The 24,203-nt window shown below is 42.0% G+C and overlaps 1 protein-coding gene across 1 annotated transcript; it reads left to right on the forward strand.

Annotated features, from left to right (window-relative positions):
• Positions 1-3,942: 3,942 nt before the first annotated feature.
• LOC308283874 (E3 ubiquitin-protein ligase CHIP-like) lies at positions 3,943-21,126 on the forward strand. The gene is made up of 8 exons (XM_080724390.1): positions 3,943-4,058; positions 6,177-6,412; positions 7,447-7,645; positions 8,710-8,875; positions 11,606-11,693; positions 13,727-13,783; positions 15,579-15,695; positions 16,563-21,126. Exons 2-8 carry the CDS (start codon positions 6,293-6,295, stop codon positions 16,686-16,688), a joined length of 873 nt encoding a protein of 290 aa, XP_080580516.1. The 5' UTR covers positions 3,943-4,058; positions 6,177-6,292; the 3' UTR covers positions 16,689-21,126.
• The last annotated feature ends 3,077 nt before the right edge of the window (positions 21,127-24,203 follow it).

Below are 24,203 nucleotides of genomic sequence, written 5' to 3' on the forward strand. Positions count from 1 at the left end.
CAATTCCAAACAATGAAAAATTACCCGCTTTAATTACTTCATTCTATATTAGTAGCTTAATGACTATTAAAATGTTATTGTATTTTTTATGTCCAATGTACCGTATTTGTATTTAAGTTCTTAGTTAACATAAGAACATATAAAAGCATTTGATATTAACAAATGAAATAAAATAAAAGTTATACTTTTCAGGATTCCAATTCAAAAATATCAAAAATAGCAGATCTACAAGCTCAAAATGCGTTGCACTGCACCGCGTTTTGAGCTTGTAGATTGGCTATTTTTGCTATGCATCGCGGCCTTCTGGAGTGAGTTTGAAAATGTAGTGGCCCTCTCATCATCAAGTTGCCCACCCCTGATGTACAAGCCCAAAGCTTTTTTTTGAGGTGTCGATCAGTCGATCCTTTTAGTTGACCGTGTACCAGTGAAATGCACTGTCATGAAACTGTAGCTCAAGTTGCCCACCCCTGATGTACAAGCCCAAAGCTTTTTTTGAGGTGTCGATCCTTTTAGTTGACCTTGTACCAGTGAAATGCAACTGAAACTGTAGCTTTTTCCTGTGCAAACTTACTAATTAATTATTCAATTGATCAATAAATCAATTAATTTGCCCTGTGGTGGCCCTGTAGGTATTAACCTGAAGTGGCTCACAACATAAAGGGGAGAACCACCCATTTTCAACAATTTGACACGGTGTGCTTTGCAAGCCAAACCCAAAAATCAAACCTCCAGTTCTAGGCAACACAGCAGGGGTGCCGGGGGGACTGTTTACTTATTTCCACATAACAATTAAAAGGTATATCTATATTAATGACATACCAGTTGTTCAATCAAAGATGGGTGGTTCTACCCTTTAACTCACATTTGCAGCTATAAGATTGTAGATAGAGAGAGAGTAGGCCTACCATAGAATGCAGTGTTAATCTTTTCAGAGTTAATTCTCATAGGCTATAATATAACCACATAACTCTGAACAAGTCTTGAATGTCTTCTACTGTCTGTTACTTAGTCAAAATCTAAAAGAATATGCAAAATACAGTGCAATTCTGAGTTCTCAAAAAAGAATAAACAAAACAGCAAATACAATAGGCAAAAGAAGTAAAACTGCTAGGGCTAGGCTATAATAGTGTGAGCCACTGCCAGGAACAAATCTCAATCACATCAGAATTAAGAATTTATGGCAATTATGACAAAACGAACTATCCAAACATAATCCAAACTTACCATAATGTTAACCATTTAGAATACATAATTCTGAATAGTTTACGTATATATGCAGTTGAAAGGCAGTGAATTAAAGAACCCCCCAAACAATGACTCACTACTAGACCTGGCAAAATTCCAAATGAACCGCTACACTTTAGCTTTTTCAACTTTCCACTGTAGTGTAGCGGTTCATTTGGAATTTTGCCAGGTCTAGTAGTGAGTCATTTTTTGGGGGGTTCTTTAATTCATTCATTCATTTTAAGAAGTCAATTATATGTTTCCCCTCGTTTCTACTGTTTCTTGGGCTGGGTATGGCAGCCTGGAACGGTTGTTCAAGTGCAGCTAAACTTGGTATGTTAGTAAACGTGCCACAATCTATGGCCACAATACCTTGTGACCATTTTGTTACATTTTGCATTTGTAGTTATTTTACTGTAATTTAACAACATAATAACCAGCACAGACAAAGAGACATTCATGGATTTATATTTAAAAGTAACTTTTATTTTCCCAGGGGCCAGGGTATGGCAGTTGCATACCCCTGCCATACCCAAATATCTATATTAATGACATACCAGTTGTTCAATATCGAAGGGTGGTTCTACCCTTTAACTCACATTTGCAGCTATAAGATTGTAGATAGAGAGTAGGCCTACCATATAGAATGCAGTGTTAATTCTCATAGGCTCAATATAACCACATAATTTCCTCTGAACAAGTCATTGTCTTCTACTGTCTGTTACTTGGTCAAAATCTAAAAGAATAAGCAAAATACATGCAGTGCAATTCTGAGTTCTCAAAAAAGAATAAACAAAACAGCAAATACAATACTTATGTTAATGTTCAAGTAACTCTCAAAGGAAGTACAACTGCTAGGGCTAGGCTATAATAGTGTGTGCCACTGCCAGGAACAAATCTCAATCACATCACAATTAAGAATTAACACAAAATGTTGGCAATTATGACAAAACGAACTATCCAAACATATCCAAACTTACCCCATAATGTTATCCATTTATAATACATAATTCTCAATAGTTTACGTAGGTTGGATGCAGCTGAAAGGCAGTGAATTACTTTGGGGCAGGAGGATTTCACCACTGTGGGCCATTGGGGCAAAATTCCTAATGGTCCCAATTCATCCAGAGCGGCAGAGCCTGCTACAGTGGCGTCAGTTCAGAAAAAGCATGGCAACATGACTGGTGTCTTTTCGCGCAAGTGCAAGACACCAGTCATGTTGCCATACCTTAGCATGATACATTTATTTTAAGAAGTCAATTATATGTTTCCCCTCGTTTCTACCATTTCTTGGGCTGGGTATGGCAGCCTGGAACGGTTGTTCAAGTGCAGCTAAACTTGGTATCGTTAGTAAACGTGCCACAATCTATGGCCACAATACCTTGTTAAAGTGACCATTTGTTACATTTTGCATTTGAAGTTATTTTACTGTAATTTAACAACATAATAACCAGCACAGATAGACAAAGAGACATTCATGGATTTATATTTAAAAGTAACTTTTATTTTCCCCCTAGACCCAGGGTATGGCAGGCAGCTGCATAACCCTGCCATACCCAATTGACGCCCCTCCCTACCTCCCCGATCTGCGGTTTGCCGTCAGGTATAGTTAGCAGGTACACTCATAGGGTTGCTTTTCCCATGTGTGTGTGCCCGCCCCTAATGTGGGCCATGATGTGCCTGGCTTTCATGTAGCTCCTTGTTTCGAGGGGTTTCTAAAGGAGCTAGCTTTCATGGCAAGAGGAGGCGTGTAGGGTTGTAATCTATGGTTGTAATCCACAACACCATCAGGAGGGGAATACAAAAAAATATGATTGAACTCAAGTCTCCACGGTGACTGTGACTATATGACTAATCAATAGAAAGAAAAAAACATTTTGGGGGTGAACTACTAATTACTCTGAGAGTAGCCTACACTCTCAGAGTTGCAACGTTACAGACCCAATAAGGGTCCATTTGGTTCCTAATCTATAACTATCATTTAGCTGCATGGCCACATGGGGACCCCTAGCTCTGGTCCATCGCGTCTCCTCCCGGAGACGCTCTGACAGACCCGTCGGGAAATGGCTAGACTCGAGATTGTCGGCCCCTCCGAGCGCTCAACATCAGTCAAAATAAACTAAACTACTTCACTACTCACCAAACCAAAGGTAGTTTTGCGTTGTTGAAAGTCTATTCTCCGCGGTGGTGAACCCCTCAGCACCCGGAGATGAGTGAGCCTGGCTACGCGAGGCTACTCAGCACCCCACCTACTCTGTAAAATACATTATTTTTGTCATGAAATAAAACGCACACACCTCAGGCCACCTAGCGGCCACCGCAGATACAATGGTTCACAACCCGGAAATAAGCGGCGGTCGAGTTGGATGCACTTTATTTCATGCCAAAAATAATGTATTTTACAGAGTAGGTGGGGTGCTGAGGGGTTCACCACCGCGGAGAATAGACTTTCAACAACGCAAAACTACCTTTGGTTTGGTGAGTAGTGAAACAGTTTTGTTTATTTTGACTGATGTTGAGCGCTCGGAGGGGCCAACAATCTCGAGTCTAGCCATTTCCCGACGGGTCTGTCAGAGCGTCTCCGGGAGGAGACGCGATGGACCAGAGCTAGGGGACCCCCTGGAAATCCGACAAGGACCCAAGGACCCCACTGTGAGAACGTTGTGAGAACCACTGGCTGATATTACCTCTCACAAGGTGGCAGTAATGCAACATAGAGGATGCAAAGAGCTAGCTGGTCAGTGTCGACAGACAGTCACTGCAGCAACAAGGCTACATCTTCTTCAACAGAGCAGACAGACAGCGGTGGCACTATACTCTAACTAACTAGCAAGGTATCACAACCCTTTTTAATATAAACATACAACCACTTTGCTATAGAAATGACGTTGTCTCGTGGACAACAATTACAATGCACAGCCGCTGTTGCAATCAAATCGGCGACCTATCGAATGATGTTATTCTAGAGGTCACTGTTTTACTATTTCGACTGTCGAGGTTGAGGATATTAATGTTATTTATATATTATTATCAGTACAATTATTTGTATTACTTTTTTAACCACTGTATGGAGATAATTTGATCGTCGACTCGTCACCAGTTTGCAAAAGGAAAAGCATGAAATTGCGACGCCTTTCGTCACGTAATTCGATAAGCCACTCAATTCGGCGTATCGTACAATAGCAGGTAACAGCTATGTGTCATGATTGGACAACTACCCGGTAGTTATAACGATTTCAGGGTTTGTTTACGATTCATGTTAAGACATGTTAAATGTCTGACTTCCCAACAAACTTGTCAAATGGCAAGAGGTAGACTATTACTATAAACAATCAGCATTTAAAATGGAGACAGTCTGTCTGGCTTGATGCAGCCTATATGGCTGATATTCCTCACACACATCATGCAATGTTTATCACTTAATACACTTGGACCCCACGGGTCCTCAGTGGTGTAGAGTAACTAAGTACATTTACTGTTCCCAAGTAGGGGTCCACCCTATGTTCCCCAGGTTCTATGTTACCCACCTCACAGCATTAGTTTTAGTGACCATAAACCAGAAAGTGGGGAACATAGAACCTGGGGAACATAGAACCTGGGGAACAGGTAGCTCCTTTCGGAACCCCTCACTCCACTGCTACGCAGCTCCGAGATGGGGTTCCTACTGGTAGCATGACGGAATCCTCCGGCCGGATCGCCGATCCGCCGTTAGGGAACACTTTCTTACCTTTGGTGAACACTCTATCCAAAAAGTGACCGGTCTCTATTCATCTATAATCGTTTTACTTCTTTAAGGTGGAAGAAACTCGAAGCAAGGGGGTGAAATAAAGTTTTTATATCGCTCGAAAGACCAGCCGGCTCTGTGTTTTCCCCGTTGTAGTCTCGCGTGGCCAGACTGTTGCCTCCGCGATTTGGTCAAATGCTCACAGTCACGCGAGACTATAACGGGGGGAAAACACAGGAAAACACAGAGCCGGCTGGTCTTTCGAGCGATATAAAAACATTATTTCACCCCCTTGCTTCGAGTTTCTTCCACCTTAAAGAAGTAAAACGATTATAGATGAATAGAGACCGGTCACTTTTTGGATAGAGTGTTCACCAAAGGTAAGAAAGTGTTCCCTAACGGCGGATCGGCGATCCGGCCGGAGGATTCCGGCATGCTACCAGTAGGAACCCCATCTCGGAGCTGCGTAGCAGTGGAGTGAGGGGTTCCGAAAGGAGCTAGGGAACAGGTACGGTCCATCTCATCGGGGGGAATTATAACACAGTGATAATTCTACTGTGCTGATTGGGGTCCCCGAGATAGAAGTGGGTTGTGTGTGTGTGTGTGTGTGTGTGTGTGTGTGTGTGTGTGTGTGTGTGTGTGTGTGTGTGTGTGTGTGTGTGTGTGTGTGTGTGTGTGTGTGTGTGTCAAGTTTCAAGTTTATTTCGCCATTTACATTAAAATTGTCATTAAAATGCATTGGAATTCCTGTTCACAAGCCACGCTAGGCAACAACAACAAACAAACATATACATGTAACATGACATATACATACATATAGTCAGAGACAAGGATGCAAACATATGTGTGTGTGTGTGTGTGTGTGTGTGTGTGTGTGTGTGTGTGTGTGTGTGTGTGTGTGTGTGTGTGTGTGTGTGTGTGTGTGTGTGTGTGTGTGTGTGTGTGTGTGTGTGTGTGAGAGAGTGAGTGAGTGTGTGGGGGGGATCAGGGATTGTGTATGAGGGACCCCCCAGAAGCAAAGATTTGAGTTACAAATGTTTGCTACATATATATATATACACAGTATATTCAAAGATTTGCACACTTTTTTCAAAAGATCTACAGGCTCATAGATCTGCTATTTTTTGAATAGCCAAAGTTTAAAATAGCGGTTAAAGCACTTAAAATCTAAAGCCAGACACAGATGCTTTCCCTGCCTAAACAATGTTTTTAATTTATGCCACACAAGTGCTTCCTAGGACCCATACGCCTACGGCTGTGTGTGCCGGGGTTTACAAAGCGGCCAAGATAGGGAAGCAAAGCGGAGAGGCAGCTGCCAGGGGTGCAGCGCGCCTGGTGGACAAGATGGAGGGCAGCCCCGAGAAGCACGCCTCGGTGTCCGCCCAGGAGGCCAAGGAGCAGGGCAACAGGCTGTTCCTGGGCCGCAAGTACCTGGAGGCTGCCGCCTGCTACACCAAAGCCATCGTAAGTTTTTATTTTATTTACATGCTTATCCCAAGGGGCAACTTCAGTGTTCTGCTTAACCCAGCTGAGTGCTGCCCACAGAGGAGCGCAGAGTGGGGAGCAATCAGGGGTTAGGTGTCTTGCTCAAGGGCACTTCGACACATTTCTGGCCTAAAACTAGAATCGTACCTGCAACAACCAGGGGCTCTGGTTTCCCAGGCAGGCTCACTCACTCAATCTTAAAATATCTGAAATTTTAACACTTATATTATTTGTTTTACTTTCCTTCACCCCAAAAATTTTATAAAACTATGGATATGTTTTAGTTTTTCTCTAATTTCTAAGCCAATAATTTGAGGAGACTCTTTTGTGTCTCCATAGGGAACAAAGCAGGCTCTTTGTGTCTCCTTAGGGAACCACTGATGGTCCTCAAATTATTAGCTTAAAAGATTATTAACAACAACAAAAAATACCCATGAATTCAAGTCTCCATGAGGTGAGTAATCGATAGGAAAAAACGTTATTTTTTTGGGTGAACTATCCCTTTAAGACAATTGCTTCCCCACAAAAAGCAGACTTGCCCGTTGGGCAACCCGAAAGCAAACTCCATCTGCCCGGATGTTTTATTTACTCGCCACGGGCAGTCGGGCAACCGTCAATGCCAACGCCTGCCAATCTAATCTCCCACCCCTCCTCTCCCTCCAAAGAACACTCACAATAATCGCATCGTGGAGATTTAATTTATCGTGAAATTGTCCTCTGTCATGCACTGGGATCAATTCACCTTTTGTTTGGCAAGCTGCACATCAGGTACCACTTAAACCCGTTGAAAGAACATCAAATCCTTTTGCCAAAAATAGCCGATCTACAAGCTCACAACACGTCGCCGCGAGTCGTGAGCTTGTAGATCAGATACATTTGACAAACGTCTGCTCCAGAATAATGCATGTCGGGGGATGTTTTTGATTATCGCGATTATATCGTAAAACGCTATTATGTTGGCCACAATAATCGTGACATGAAATGTTCTATATATCGTGCCATCCTTGCTCCAGGGCCACATGCCGTCCGTCCCGGCGTACTACACCAACCGTGCGCTGTGCTACGTGAAGCTGCAGCAGCACGACAAGGCCCTAGCGGACTGCAGACACGCGCTGGAGCTGGACAGCCAGTCGGTCAAGGCACACTTCTTCATGGGACAGTGTCACCTGGAGATGGAGAGCTACGACGAAGCCATAGGCAACCTGAAGAAAGGTGTGTGCAGGCCAGGGGTTAAAGTTCTCAGTCCTGGGGACTGATTTCAGTCTTGGAGGATTCCATAGGGGCTATTTCTGAGATCAGTGCAGATCTGCAAAAGAATAAATAATGGGGAGGTGTAAAACTAAAAAGCAGTTATAATTTCAAGATAAGATTTTAATTGGCCAGACTAGCATAGAAGAATACAACTGAACTTCAGAAGATTCTTCTATAAAATGAACCATGGATTGGCACACATACATTTAGTGAAGGCAGTTCAGAACACCTCAAACTGTCACTGTTAGAGGTGTAGGGATGGGACCATATGAAAATGTCATGTCCCGATTATTGGGACCAAAGGAAAAATATCCCCAACATCCATTATCTTGGGGCGGAACATTTTTCCAAAAAATAGCCGATCTACACACTCACAACGTGTCACAACACGGCGCGTTGTGAGCTTGTAGATCGGCTATTTTTTGGCAAAGAGATTTGGTAGATAGTGAGAAAAAGACCCTATCAAGTGTTTCTAATAAGTTATTTCCAGTTTTACCAATTATGGAGGGTTTAAATGGTACCGCATATGCTTCTCGGCAAAAAAAGGTGAATTGATCCCAGTGCACTGCCCACACATAGGACCGGGACTTTATTTATTGATACAGTATGATGGTGTCATAGACCAGTGGTTCCCAAACCTTTCAGGTCGAGACCCAAAAAAGAGACGTTTGCCTGGGACCCAAACTAGTAAAAATAGCAGATCCACAAGCTAGAAAAATAAATAACCACGGTTAACCACCGACATTACAAAGGTTAGACATTTACAGGAAAAGCTCCAAATGCCCATCCCTAGATAATAGATTGTGCCTTGTGTCGCCACCATATTTCAACCTTTTATGTATTTTCGTAAATTAAGTGTTGCACAGAACTAGTGAAAATAGCAAATCTACAACGCACAACACAATGACACACGTTGTGAGCTTGTCGATGGCAATTGTCAGTATTATTATTATAATTCTTTTAATGTAAATGTAATCAAAAAAGGAAGGTCGCGATCGTCACGACAACCCTGTCTGTTGCTGCAGCTTACAACCTGGCCAAAGAGCAGCGGCTGAACTTCGGCGACGACATTCCCAGCGCGCTCCGAATCGCCAAGAAGAAGCGCTGGAACAGCTTGGAGGAGAAACGCTTAGCCCAGGAGAATGAACTGCATGCCTACCTCACCAAACTCATCCTCGCCGAGAAAGAGAGGTGGGTGAAAAAGGGCTGTTGTTTTTTGGGCATTGTTGGTGCTGTCAGTAGTGGAAAAAGTACTCCCTTTTTTCTTTTCTTTTTTTAAATTTTACTTACAGTAAGTAAAAGTATCAATACTGCAATGTAGAATACTCTGTTACAAGTAAAAGTCTGGAATTAAACATTTACTTGAGTAAAGGCACAAAAGTATTGGTATCAAACTGTACTTAACATCAGCCTCACATCGCATTGTGAGCTTGTGGATCTATTGGGGCTCTATTTTCAGATAGCTGAAAGGGCTGATGTGGTTCTCTATGTCTTGTAAAAAATAATCAAAATCGACAAAGTAACTAGTAGGCCTATCTGAAGTCTTCGGAAAGTACAATATTTGCCTCTGAGAGGTACAGTACTTATGTACTTTACTGTACAAAAATTTATATTGTTGCTGTCGGGCAGAAACCATCTCCATATTCTAACTTTGTAACTAAGGAAAAAGAAACCAAGGCACGCTTCTAGTGACAAAATAAAAAGCAAGACTTTATTTTCTGGTGGCTAATTCACAATAGAAAGAAACTTCTTCGGGGTATAACCCCTAAAACTAAAAGTCCCCTTATATACACACACACATACAGATTGCAAACTTCAAACAGCCTTGAGGAAATCAGACACAGATGACAAATACAGAGTAACCACTAGATGGCTCTACAAAATAGGTGAGCCATGGGTGTGAAACCAAACAAGACAAGAAACAGAAAATGCACAAAGAAGAGAAATTATATTGTAAATGTAAAAAAATATATATTTATAAACCACAAGACAGAAAATAGATGCATCTATTCATCTGCCAGAAAGCAAGGACTGTTCCACATATACTGTATAAGGACAAATACAGAAAAGGACTGAAATCAATTTCATCATTCAATCCTGGACATACAGTTGCTTGCGTATGATTCTGTATATAATAGAAGGTTTCTCTCTGCAATAATAGTTTTGGTCGATCACCCCCTCTAATGTTGTTTTTCATAGTTTCTATGCCTTCAACATTGAGACTATCTGGATTGCTGTTATGTACAAGTAAAAGTGTTTAGCCATAGGCTATTCCAGATGACCTATTCTGATAGCATATTTGTGCTCTGAAACTATTAGTCATCTGTTGTGCGACCTATATAAAAGCCACCACAGGGACAAGACGAGCGGTATACCACAAATGTAGTGTTACAGTTGATTAATGCTTTTGTGTCATACATTATTTGTGTCTTAAAGTCTGTAAATTGCTTGTTGGCAGGGAAATGGCTTGGCACCAGCCTATCCTGTAATGTGGGGGCCAGCTTAAAACTGACCTTAGGTGGGGCAGGAACAACCTTCCTAAGAATAGGGTCACTGCTTATGAGATCCCAATTTGACTGCATTATCCTTTTTTATAGGATTTACTATAGAGCTGTATGTAAAGGATTCTCTTGTCTTTTTATTAAATTGTTGTTTTTCTCGTAAATGAATGCCTGTCTTGATCATGCCACAGCCTAAGCAGCCGTAGCATCCGCTAGCTAGTAAGTAGGTCTGCTACTTTTGCTACTTTTTACATTTGATTCCAGAAAAGTAACAGTTTTTGGGAGCTTTCCACCATGACGGAGACGGTATGTTTTTCCGTCACGGGAGACCGGGGAATGTGCCGGTCTTTGAGTCTTATTTATTTATTTTTTATTTATTTGTCAGGGACAAAGCACTGTCAGGGACAAAGCACATTTAGGCCTAACCTATTAGTCCCAAATCGGAAATTAGCCTACAAAAACAAATATGTTGATACATACTGTACATGTACTGTAAGCCCCTCCCATACACTAAAATGTATACCCGGCCTGAATGGGTTAATCAACATGTCAGTTTTCACATCAATGTCAATCAATCCCCCCCATTCATTTCACGAAGAAAAAAACAAATCAAAGAAAAATAGAAATTCCATAAATTAGAACACAAATGTCTAAGATGTAGGGAAACAAGCAGATCTACAAGCTCACAACGTGGTGCAAAGCAACGTGTTGTGAGCTTGTCGATCTGCTATTTTACTTCTACTCCACTACATCTCAGGGGCAAATATTATTATTTTACTCCACTACATATATTTGAAAGCTTTAGTTACTACCGTAGTTACTTTGTAGATTTTAGTGTCTACATTGCATTATTGATACTTTTACTTAGAGGGATATTTCACTTTCAAAAAAACTTTTGGTCATTTTATCATCTAATCAGGCTTTTATGAACACCCTGGAGAGATTTTAATTTGATTGATTCAGTATTTAGTAATATGATTTGGCATGCCATGCTTTTTTACACAATATTCAATTTTTTTAGATGGATCTGTCAATCATCCGCACACCTAGCTGTACTCAGTTGGTCCGGTTTCAGAGCCCTCTACTGGAGAGTCACGTCATCTCCGTTCACTTCTTCTACATACACTTCTATCTGCGAATATTGACAAAGCGCTGAACCGGTAGTTTACGGAATGCATTCGAATCTATGGGGGAAAAAGTTACATTTCCGGCATGCATGAACCATGTGAGCGGTGCTGATTCTGATCCCGCAGAACTCTCTGTACAAGGCTCTGGTCTGGTCTGACGGCCTAGTCGCTATGGCTGCCAGCTAGCCGACAGTGAAGGCAGAGAGGTGGGGCCAACGCTCCTGGTGGCCTGCAGTTTAAAGTGTTAAGTGATGCATGCATTGTGGATGAATTGGTTCATGTCTGCTCCACAGAGAGCTGGAGGACTGCAGACACAAACAAGATGAGAAGTCGGAAAATGGCAGAAGTCAACACAGCCTCACCGCCATCCAGTCCAAATATGTACGTCTGTCACCATGATGCACACTGGTTCACAGTCAATTCAGCAGGAAAGGGAGGAGGGCTGGCAAGTTTTGGAAGTTGCTTTTTGGTTAAAAAAACAACAACTATTAAGATGAAAAAAGAAAAGGGATGTGAGCAATATAATAGAAACAAATCCATGTTTATCCCTTTTAAAAAAGTAAAAACTCTAAAAGTCTAGTTATTGGAACAAACAACCTTTTTTTGCTCTTTTTGAAAAGGTTCACGAAAAATAGCCGATCTACAAGCTTAGTCTTCTTGCCTTTGATGTGAGTTAGAATTTCCAGAGCGGAGTGAGCCGGTTAAGGATGGTTCAATAGAGTTCCTTTAGAATAGATCATTACTCCCAATTTCACTTGTTTATCCTGTATGAGTTATCGCTCTCCTGATTGGATAAAATTGGTATCCCGACCTAAACATGTATTTTCTGTTTACTAAAGAGAGGGAGAGACGTGGGGACCCCTATTACTGATCAAAGGAGACATTTACATGTTCCCTGGGGGATTCTTAGCCTTGTATATAATAAAAACATTGATATATGCACAGCAGAAAAAGATAAGCTACAAACGCAATTTTGGCAATGCACATTCAGCACCATAGAAAGCACCTGGCAGTGAGTGAAACACAAGAATAGCAGCACATCATTAAAATCTAGCACTGTACTGACCCAGAGTCCACAATAAATGATTCATGTTTAAACAAACTATTCTATTCTCATACTCATCGTACAGCTCATCCATGTCCAGTTTCCCTCTGATCTGTAGGGCCTCCACCACATCATTGAGCTGGGAGAATCAATGTGAACCTGCTCTTCAGTGCCAAGCATGCAACATTGTTCTGGTAGTTGTTCTCTGTGAAGTCATACCACTTTTCCAGGTAGTTGAGTGCAAAGTTGTAGAAGTTGGAAAGATCATTTCTGATTGTTGCTGCCTCTTGGTCTGGGAACTGTTGGAGGATATCATTATCCCCCCTATGAAGAACATTCATATGGGGGCCCACAACGAATCCTTGTACCCAGGGCCCAGACTTTGTTGCAACGCCCCTGTGAGCCAGTGTCAGTGCTCACTGCTCAGTGAATCTGCAGACTGTTGGATCAACTCTAATTTATTATACTTCAATCCAACCTGAACCTCTCAAGTGTGTTGATTACATTTTTCCAATAGCACCAAATGTTGCCGTTTTAACACCAAAAGCTTTTTTTGCTGTTCAAAACCCAAAACAGGCTCTATACTCTTTTCTTCTTCCAAGGATGCATCCTGCTGAAGACTAATCTCAAAATCATACTCAGCAGCAATCAACAATAAATGGTCCCAGCAATCAACAATAAATGGTCCCAGCAATCAACAATAAATGGTCCTATGTACACCGATTCAACAATTCCACTGATAGTGACTTAACAAAATCCTGAATGATGGAACTATGTAATTTTCATTTGTGCAGATTACCCAAATCAAAGTACAGTGTTGGGCTATGGTACAAGGCAAGTGTGGGGCAGTTTAAACAAAAGTGGAACAAACCCAACTATAATCTTCCTAATTTTCCTATAGATGGGCATGAGGATTTCTCCCCTCTAGATACCCATTATGACCCTCAGAATCCGCCGCTACACAAAAAGGGTATGTTAAAGAACATAACTAAAAAAGAAATGACACAGTCCTTTTACACCAGCTTGCGCCTTGTGGACTAGCCTTGTGGAGCAGTTTAGTGGCCCTGTGGAATCCACTTTTACTATTTATGTTATAGTAATATATAAATAAATGGTCTGATGGTATATATTATTATTATATCCTGAATTCTGATGCCATTTTGCAGGAGATTATGTGACGTAATCGGCTGTGTATCTATTGACCATTCCACCTTACCATTTATATCATAGCAATATAAATGATATGATGGTGTAGTGTATATGATGTTATAATTTGTTTCTCCCGAATACCGATTGGAGCTCAGCTTAGTTTAATGATTATGATCATATGCATGAATTGATGTTTCTATTGATGTGCTTTCTCCTGTAGGATAGATACATTTCAGACATGGAGGAGCTGTTCTGTCAAGTCGATGAAAAGCGAAAGGTTAGTACTGGTGACAGCTGCTAACTTAACATTAGAGCTTCACTCTCTGCAAACCAACTAATCCTGTGCATCAGGAATGCTCAGCGGGCGTTTAAACCATTTACACCAGTGGGTTTCAACTAGGGCATTAACAAAAAAGTCGACAAGTCGACTCAGTCGACTTCATTACACAAGTCGACTCCCACCAGAGAAAGTCGAAAGTCGAAGTTGAAAAAAAAAAATCTATTGTGAAAATAGCAGATCTACATGCTCACAAGGCCTTGTGTTGTTGTGAGCATGTAGATCGGCTACTTTCACAATTTCTGCCTCTATATATTTGACAATTTGGACAATGTTTAATTTGTCATTTTAGAGATATTAAAATGTCCTTAAAATGGCACTTTAGAAATGTGCAGATACCTTCTATACACTTACACTTTATGTTGGTTTGTTTACAGTTGAGTGAGAAAACAATGTTTCACATTAAGTTAATCATCTGGGGACCCCCCAAAATATTTGGTGGGTAATGTGTGATGTGATGATGTCATCAGACGATAAAGTCGACTTTAATTCAACTTTTTACAGAGTCGAGTCGACTCTGTACAAATCACAAGTCGTTAATACCCTAGTTTCAACCCTTTTCATATCAAGGTCCATTATTTATTCAGCATTTGATCCCCAAGGCCACCTTTTGTTTTAGCCTCTCAGAACCCAAACTACGAATATTTTGTTATCGTTGGATAAGATTTCCATGCTGTATTGATGTGGTATAAGAGAGATAACAGGCAAACGATCAAAATAACAATTCCACATTGTCTCATTGTGTAGACTGCTTGCAAATTCGCAAGTGATTAACAATAACTCTTGAGCATAAAAAATGAAACCAAATGGACCTGTTGAGGGTCATTTTACACTCAAGAGTTAAAGATCTATAAGGGTCCATGTGTACACCAACTCTGCATCATTTAGCTGGGGACCACCTGGAACCCCCTCATGGACCACTGGTGGTCCCCAGACCCCCGGTTGAGTACCACTGATTTACATGGTTAAAATGATGTAACTTCATCTATTTTTTCTTTCAAAAATAAGAATAAAATTAGAACAACAAAAAGCTGATCTACAAGCTCGCAGGCCATCGCAAGGCGACGTGTTTGAGTTTGCTGAGCCGACACATTGAGTTTAGACCCCCCCCCCAGATGTGTCGGTAGTATACAGTAGGCCAGGGGTCTCCAATGTTTTCAGGCCAAGGACCCCTTAGTTGAGAGAGATGAAACAGGGACCTTTTCATAGATTCCATATTGTTTGACACCACAATCATCAGTGTATTTTGGATTCATGTCAATTTGTGTTTTCAGATATTTAACCACTGTAAATACTTAATAAACTTGACCTTTCACTCTGTACTTAGTCTGCTCTTTTTCCCCTCTACACAAAAGCTCTTTGCCGAAAATAGCCGATCTACAAGCTCACAGCGCCTCGCATCACGGGGCGTTGTGAGCTTGTAGATCTGCTATTTTTGGCTAAAGTTCTCCGAATATGGACGCTAGGGTTCAAGTGGTCAATATAAAAAAACTGAGATAAAATATTTCTGTCACACAAAGATTTGGAGGACCCCCTGTAGTAACTCTGAGGACCCCCTGTTACAGTAGGCTATTGTGGTGAAAAACAAACATCTTGTCAATCTAACTGGTTTCTTGTTGTTATTTACACGTGTGTGTGTGTGTGTGTGTGTGTGTGTGTGTGTGTGTGTGTGTGTGTGTGTGTGTGTGTGTGTGTGTGTGTGTGTGTGTGTGTGTGTGTGTGTGTTGTCTGACAGAAGCGGGACATCCCAGACTACCTGTGTGGAAAGATCAGCTTTGAGTTGATGAAGGAGCCGTGCATTTCGCCCAGTGGTATCACCTTCGACCGCAAAGACATCGACGATCATCTGCAGGTACCGTAAACCAGTGGTGCAAAGCAGTGGTTCTCAACCTGTGGGTCGGGACCCAGGGGGGTCCCCAAATTATTTTGGGGGGTCCCCAGATGATTAACTTATTATGCAACATTGTTTTTCCACTCAACAGCAAACAGACCAACATAACGTTTAAGTGTATACAGGGTATCTTTACATTTCTAAAGTGACAATTTAAGGACTTTTTATCTCCGAAATGACAAATTAAGGTAAACATTGGCCAAATTGTCAAATATTAGAGGCAGAAATTGTTGCGAGGCGTTGTGAGCATGTAGATCTGCTATTTTCACAATAGAAACCGTGTTATACAAAATGTAACGCCTCAACTCTTAGTGCTCCTCAGGGTGGGGGGTCCCCAGTTAAAATATCATTATTTTTGGGGTCGTGGCCTGAAAAGGTTGAGAACCAGTTGTTGTAAAGTACTTAAGTACATTTGCTTACACAGTACTTCCAAATCTTTTGAATATTATATTTTTCAAAGCAAACTTTTGTAACTCTAATCTCTGCTTCTGGGCGTCCCTGGAACAACATATTTTGAGATGGGGAGGGCGGGGGTCTGCGGCCAAATACATGTACATTTGAGGGTCCATTGACATGAAAACATTTATAGAATCGGGTCAAAAATGTTCAGGACTTAAAAAAAAATCAGATCTAAAAGCTTGCAGCACGGCACTCTGTGCCGTGCTGTGAGCTTGTATATACTGTATACCGGTACATAATATGTAGTATATATAGTAAAAAAAAAATGGTGTGTAAAACAGAAAGTCTAAAATTCGCCACAGACAAGGACACATTTGTCTGTGTACGGACGTGTGGATAACCCCTTAATCGCTTGATGTTTACTTCCAGCGGGTCGGCCATTTTGACCCTGTGACCCGCGCCCCGCTGACCCAAGACCAACTCATCCCTAATCTGGCCATGAAGGAAGTCATCGACGCTTTCTCCATGGAGAATTCCTGGGTGGAGAACTACTGAACAGGCACAAGAACACGCTACACACAAAAAAGTGCATCTCTCTTCTTAGAGTGCGAACACTGAGCGAAAATAGCTGTTTCACTGCTGTGTATCGTTGCTGACTGTCGGGTGGATCCCTTGTATCTCCATATTCTGACTTTTGAATGTTCGTTGTAAATTCATGCCCGACTTCATCGTACAAGAGTGTTGCACAAAAGTAGTGGAGAGAAAAAAGTAGTAAAAAACACCTCAGCGTGGTGGGCTTGTGGATCGGGCTATTCTCACTACTTAAAAATCGGTTTGGGCATTCAGGGTTTCTTTCCACCTGACGTTTCAGCAACAACGTTGAATGCAGCGCTCTAGAACAGCGGCGGGAACGTCTGGCTGACAACAAAAATAAACATCTCCGTCCCAAATACGGAGGGGCCGCCCCGAAAGTCTTGTCATTTATTCTGCAGTTTGGTTATCGTTTTAAATCCGTAAAGGTTTTAGCCCATGCATTGAATTTAAATGTCGACAGAGGTGCATCTTCGGTAGGCAGAGATCTCTGCTCTCTGATCGTCTGGCTGTACGTGAGGCTAGTGAAGAAAGCATGGCATTTTTAAATGAACCAGTGACTGTAATCTGACCCTCTGATAGGCTATATGAACAGCAGCCATATATTGCAGAGAAATGTCAAGGACCCCCATAACTCTAGGTCCATTTGGTTCCATTTGTACACTCTCAGAGTTGCACACCTTTTTCAAGGGGTTATTTGGACACCCCCAAGGAACCATGCGGGTCCCTGGACCACACTTTAGAGACCCACAGGTATAGCAGAGTGTTTCCAGGGAGCCAACATGCACAATATCAGCACCCTGACTCTATATTTGACCAGAACAACATAGTCTTCATTAGTGTTATTGGTAACACCTGTGAAGGAAGTGAGAAGAGACTCCACTTCTCTCCAAAATCTCTGCTGTGCATATAGACCATATTGTAAAAGTGCTTTTTGCGCCAACTTTATCATTTGATTATCTTCAACAGGGGGTCCGGGACCCCTAGGGAGTTCTCAGCGGTACTGTAGTGGGGTGGGGGTGCCAAATATTTGTGCGACAGGACAGGATTTGACAGGATTTGTATTTTTCAACCACTAGTGTCCCTGGCGGGAACATTTGACGAAAGCAGCTCACAACGTGCCTACGCGAGGCGTCGTGAGCTTGTAGATCTGCATTTTTTTTTAGAAGAGGTTTGGTGTAGAGGGGAAAAAGAGCAGAGTAGGGGCGGCCATAGCTGAGAACCTGCCTGGGGAGCCATAGCCCCTGTGTTGTGTGTGTCAGGATAACATCCAACTTTACGTAACATTACAATACTGTTGTGTGTGTGTCAATGTCTGTGAAAACGTGTGGGGTTGAGTTTCTCCAGCAGGAATTTGCTGACTATGTAGAATGCATCTTTGTTTGGTATGTCAAACATATCTATTCCGAGTTTGATGTGTTTGGATGCGCTGATCAGATGTGCTGCAGCCTGCTCTGGCTCAAAGCCCTGGCTCAGAAGACACCACCACAGATATTTACCGTTGCTCTTCTTAACGCCGGACGCTCAAATGCCAAATAAATAATGGACCTTGATGTGAAAAGGGTTGAAAATCACTGCTCTAGATTCTGAATTTTCCGCTAATTAGAATGGAATCATCCGCCTCTGTATGCAGTGATCAGTGTGACCCTTCCTCCGTACTACACTTACAGTTTTAGTCAGTATCACCGGTGATTTACACTCGGTTGCCCCCAAAAATAGTGGATCCAGAAGCTCAAGCTTGGAGTGGAGGTTCATTTCTGCACGCAACTAAGCATACAACTCAGGCTTTTAGACGCGTAGCTCATGAGTGTCTTAATTATGCAGATATGTCAATACAGTGTCTTCATGGTTTGCTTGGGCCAATACTTGCTTCTTTTTGCACATCAGCAATTTTGTCGGGTAGAAACATCATACTTTCAAAACGTTCACTTTCAGGATTCAAATTCAGTAAATATGGCAGATCTACAAGCTCAAAATGTGTCGCTTCACGCCATGTTTTGAGCTTGTAGCTACTTTCAGTGTCGCATTGCTGATTCAGTGTTTTTTTTTTCGGGTCATAGATCTGCTATTTTTTGAAAAATCTTGAACATTTGAAAACTTTTGACCAAATGAATGAAAAATACCCACAAGTGCAACAATCCATCTGACTGAGAATGTTAATTAAAAGAAGGCCCAGTTGCCAAAGTACTGTAGTGTTGTTTTAACCCTTACAGCAGGTATTCTCCATTTTCTTTTTCTTATTTATTTTTCAAGGACCCTCAGTTTGGTATGCATTATCCCACAGCCCCCCCCGAAACTCTGAGGCCCCTTTTCCACCAAAGGAACCTTGGTTCTAGAACTGTTTCCATTCTAGGTTCTTGTAACGTTTGTGCTTTTACGAAACCGGACGCGAACTTGAGTTTCCGGCTTGCGTTCCACGAGATTTAAGCACCAGTTTTAGGCCCCCGCCTGTGGAGCAGGAGTCCCCAATTGCCCCAGGTTCAATTCCAGTCCAGACCTGGCCAGCAATGTGTTGATTATGATCGCTCGATTTCATGGGGGAAAGTCAATGGCAGATGCTCCTTTTTCTTGTCGTATTTTTAAAATATGTTTTACTTGCTTTTTCCATTGTTTATATCGCATCTACATCTTCCAACCTGTGGAACAGTGACACGCCCACTTTGGTTCCCAGTTCAGGGCCAAGATTAACCAAGTATATATATTTTTTGTTCCAGTTCTGAAGCAACTTTTAGGGTTTTGAACCAATTCCTTTTCAGTGGAAACACTCTGAAATGGTTCAAAATTAGGCAGGGGGTGGGGGGAGGGGGGTGGGATCCGAACCGGTTCAACCCTGGTGGAAAAGTGGCCTGAGTTCCGATTGGAACTTGTCCATTTAGTTCCATTCATGCACTCTTCGATTTACTGGCCTGTAAGGCTCCATTTGGATTCTAACTAACGATAATTTAGCTGGGGACCCACCTATAGTATTGTAAGAGAGAGGCCACTTTTAGAACCATTGCCCTGGCCTACAGTAGTATATGTTAGGGCATTAACGAAAAAGTTGACAAGTTGACTCAGTCGAGTTCATTACACAAGTTGACTCCCTCCAAAGAAAGTCGAAGTTGGAAAAAAAGAAAACTTTCTATTTCTGGCTCTCTATATTTGACAATTCGGACAATGTTTAGCCTAATTTGTCATTTTAGAGGTATTAAAAAGTCCTTAAATTGGCACTTTAGAAATGTGTCGATACTCTTTACACTTAAACTTTATGTTGGTTTGTTTGAGTGAGAAAACAATGTTTCACATTAAGTTAATCATCTGGGACCCCCCCCCCCCCCAAATAATTGGGGGGTCGTGTGTGATGTTATGACGCCATCAAACGATAAAGTCGACTTCAACTCAACTTTTTACTGAGTTGACTTGCAAAAATCACAAGTCGTTAATGCCCTAGTATCTACAAGTTTGTGCTATATAACGTGTGGTTGTTTCTATCAAATTGTAAATAGTGTATGTACGTACTTACTTCTATTAGAGAATCGTATGTATAAGCGGTGCTGTAAAGAATTGGTGCCTCCATCCTTTAGAAGCATAACATGACATACCTGTCGGGTAGAAACCTCATACTTTCAAAACGTTCACTTTTCAGGATTCAAATTCAGTCAATGGCAAACATGGCAGATCTACAAGCTCAAAATGTGTCGCTTCACGCCATGCTTTGAGCTTGTAGGTCTGCTACTTTCAGCGTTGCATTGCTGATTCATTGTTTTGGGGGAGGGCCTCATAGATCTGCTATTTTTTGAAAAATCTTGAAAATGTGTGCAAATCTTTGAATATATATTGTTCAAAGCAAACCTTTGTAACTCAAATCTCTGCTTCCGGGGGGTCCCTGGAACAACATATTTTGAGATGGGGGTCCGTGGCCAAAATACCTATCATTTTGGGGGTCCTTGACATGAAAAGGTTTGAGCACCACTGAATCATACGTTTTTCAGAAACCTGTTAGGATTTAGGAGACATTTATAGAATTGGGTCAATATATTCAAAGACTTGCTCATATTGTCATGATCTTTCAAAAATAGCAGATCTACAAGCTCGCAGCGTGGCACTTGGTGCCGGGCTGTGAGCTTGTAGATCTGCTTAAAATAAGCTTAAAGCTTAAAATAATGGTCAATAAGTGGTGACACTACTTGATCATACTACAGCGTCACACAAAAGTAGCAGCTATTATGTACTGTAGATTTGCTACTTTTGATATTTTTGAATTTATTTGAAGTAATTGTTTCGGACATGAGTATATATGTCACGGTTTGTTAGAGAAACAGTACGTTCGAGAAACGGAGCACTCGTGGTGCCGCACGGGGCGGAACAAGCGGTCGCCACAACGACGTCCTCCAGGCGGAGCCGCTCGATTGTCCATGACATTGCAAGCGGCGCGAAGGCCAGCGGACCTTGGCCCGCGAAGAGCGGGCCAGGGCCGGCCGCGCGAGTTACGAAGCCGTGGTGAATGCAATCTTTATTACGGCCTGGGCAAGCCCACGATAAACGCTCATAGTAAGCTAATGGCTAAGCTAATGGCTAAACACCGCCGAGCTAGGCTAGTAAATAAAGAAAGAGAGTCGCAAACAAGTGACGTCAGCGCCTGCACTAGTGAATGGCTGTCGTCGCCATCTGGTGGTGATTAGTGTGTGGTGAACGACAAAACAAGCGCTCTTACAATGAACGTCCTGAGTTACCCAAACATACTGTAACATATATATGAATACACATTACATTACGAGATACATTCTATTCAATAATAGGTTATTGCCAAGAAACATTGTTTTGCTGACAGAGAAGTGATCTACCAAACACACATACATATACAAACCTTTCTGCTTTTATGTTTTTATTAAATGTATGAATATTAAAGTGCTGTACTGGCTGTCGGGGTGTTAAATGGGACGTTGCATTTCAAATTGTAAATTGTAAACGCTTGCTGTTTCAAGGTGATGCAAGCAACAGACCGTTCAAACTAAAATAAATTCCAGTTTTTACTTGGGAGTATTTATTTGGTATGCATCCTATGTGTCTACATTGCATTGTGCCCATAATTATAATGCATTGTGATCTGCTATATATAATCTATATACATATAGTTAAAATACTCATGATGCTTTATAAATTATAATAACACATAAAGCCTGTTATAATGACTTATAAAGTCAACTACTATGTAATACTTCATTAGGCAGACTTTGGTAACACTTCCTATGCATCCCGTGTTTATTCTCATATTGGAGGGACATTCACACTCAGAATAGGAGAAAACCTGAGACTGGACAGACTGTGACCTCACTCCCTCTAGTAGAGGCGGTTCAGAGACAGAAATGCTGCTATGCATGGACTGTAATGGGAATACAGTTCTCTCTATCTATTTCTGTCTCTCTCTCTCGATCGATACCTCCGCTCTTTCTGTATCACTGAACTCCTATATCTATGTGACATTAGAATCTGTGTAATGCTTGTGTATAATAGTGTGGAATCTCAAGGCACTTCACACCTTATATTGGCTGACTATTATAGCTCTGGTTTGATTTGGCACAACAGATACTGTTGTCATGCATGCCTGAAGGCCCATTCCCACTGGACCAGATAACAGATTAAAAAAAAATCTCTTTCTCCAGATATTTTTCCATTCAAAGTGGATGGTAGATACAGATAAACTAGACCAGGTCACCTGGTTCTGCCAGACCCGCAATGAAAATCAGAATGCAAGGAAGGGGGGGGGGGGGGGGGGGGTGGATCAATCTTAGTGTTGCTCCATGGGGAAGGGGGGGGGGGGGGCGGAACATTTTCAACACTTAATAGCAAGAGCTTGTAGATCGGCTGTTTTCACTAGTATGGCACTGAACTAACACATGAACACACAGGATTGTATAGGCTGAGCAGCTGGAAATGTTTCTGAGCTTGTAGATGGGCTGAGGAATTTATAGTGTCAGCAGCTCGTCAGCCAACTCAACTCAGCTGGTCCTGTACAGGTGACGGCACTCAAGGCAATCAGCCGAGCAAGGGAAGGGAGGGGCAGATGAGCAGTCAGAGGCAAACACAGGCACACTGAGGAAAAGAGGGACCGACCGACAGACAGACCGACAGACCGACAAAGCCTTTTGTAGGCCGACCCCCTGGGTCTGGCAAAAAATATCTGCAACAGATATTTCTTTTATCTGTGATAGATGTTTTTTTTTATCTGTATCTACCATCCACTTTGAATGGAAAAATATCTGGAGAAAAATAATTTTGTATCTGTTATCCCAGTGGGAATGGGCCTTAACAGTGCAGATTTGCACAGGCGCTAGAGCTTAGGATTTCAGCCTGAGCCCGACGGTACCCCATGGGTCGGCAGGGCCCACTTGGTCATGTATTTGTTGGGCTTTGGCCTTTGGGTTGGGTCGGGCCTTTTTAATCAGGCAGCATGGTATCACAATGTCTCTGTGACTGTGTAAGCTGCACTCATAACTTTGGGTGCGCTGCTGCTGCACAACTTGACACAGTTGAGCCGGGGGGCGAGTGAAACGTGTGTGTGCGTGTGTGTGTGTGTGTGTGGATTTAAAGTTCAAACTGGAGCCACAAAGCACGAAACCACCAGGAACCAAGGTTTCAATCAAATAACCCAGTTTTATTTATTTTCCGGATAATGATGAATAGATGACATTTAGATTTGACATGGTTCTAAACAAAAACACAAAACAATATGGCCATTATATCCTATTATGCATTAAAGTGTTGGATTAGAAGCTAGTGTTGGATAAATGTGGCCAGTCTATGACAGTTCTCAAACCTGTGGGTCGGAACCCCCAGGGGGATCGCCAAATTATTTTGGGAGGTCCCCAGATGATTAACTTAATGTGCAACATTGTAAAACAGTAAACAAACAACCATAAAGTTTTAAGTGTAAAGAGGGTATCTGTACATGTCTAAAGTGACAATTTAAAGACAGAAATTGTGAAAATAGCATACACGAGGCATTGTGAGCATGTAGATCTGCTACTTTCACAATAGAACATAGTGTTATACAAAATACAATGCCTCAACTCTTAGTGCTGGTCAGGGTGGGGGGGTCCCCAGAACCACTCGTCTATGACATACTGTAGCTACAACTTGTAACTCCATATTAGGGTGAGGCTTTAGCCCGATACCACTGCCTTCTTCGATCAGAGACATAACATCTGCCTCTGACTGTTTGGACGCGCCCTAACGGCCGGACTACACCAAGCCGTTTTGCGCGCGTCAGTGCGTATGCGGGTCGTGCGCGCGTAAGCGCGTTTTGGATAGATCCAATGTATATCAATTCAGCCGGCTACACCAGGCGTACGGATAGCGCGAACCACGGATACGCATTCCCTAAAAATAGGATCGGTTCTATTTTTTAACCACGCGTATGCGTTTTGTACACAGACTATCTGGTCTTCCTCACATATACTCCCTCCTTTGGTGTAGCCTGGAGCGCTTACGCATACGCGA

This window comes from Nannobrachium achirus, assembly GCF_963921795.1.
Source record: "Nannobrachium achirus genome assembly, chromosome: 4".
Lineage (NCBI taxonomy): Eukaryota > Metazoa > Chordata > Actinopteri > Myctophiformes > Myctophidae > Nannobrachium > Nannobrachium achirus.

Bases quoted from the DNA above. Each gene is read 5' to 3' on its own strand.
- LOC308283874 (XM_080724390.1), top strand. From the start codon at position 6,293: ATGGAGGGCAGCCCCGAGAAGCACGCCTCGGTGTCCGCCCAGGAGGCC. The intron at 11,694-13,726 runs GTACGTCTGTCA...TTTCTCCTGTAG, and splicing joins CCGCCATCCAGTCCAAATAT to GATAGATACATTTCAGACAT. The intron at 15,696-16,562 runs GTACCGTAAACC...GTTTACTTCCAG, and splicing joins ACATCGACGATCATCTGCAG to CGGGTCGGCCATTTTGACCC.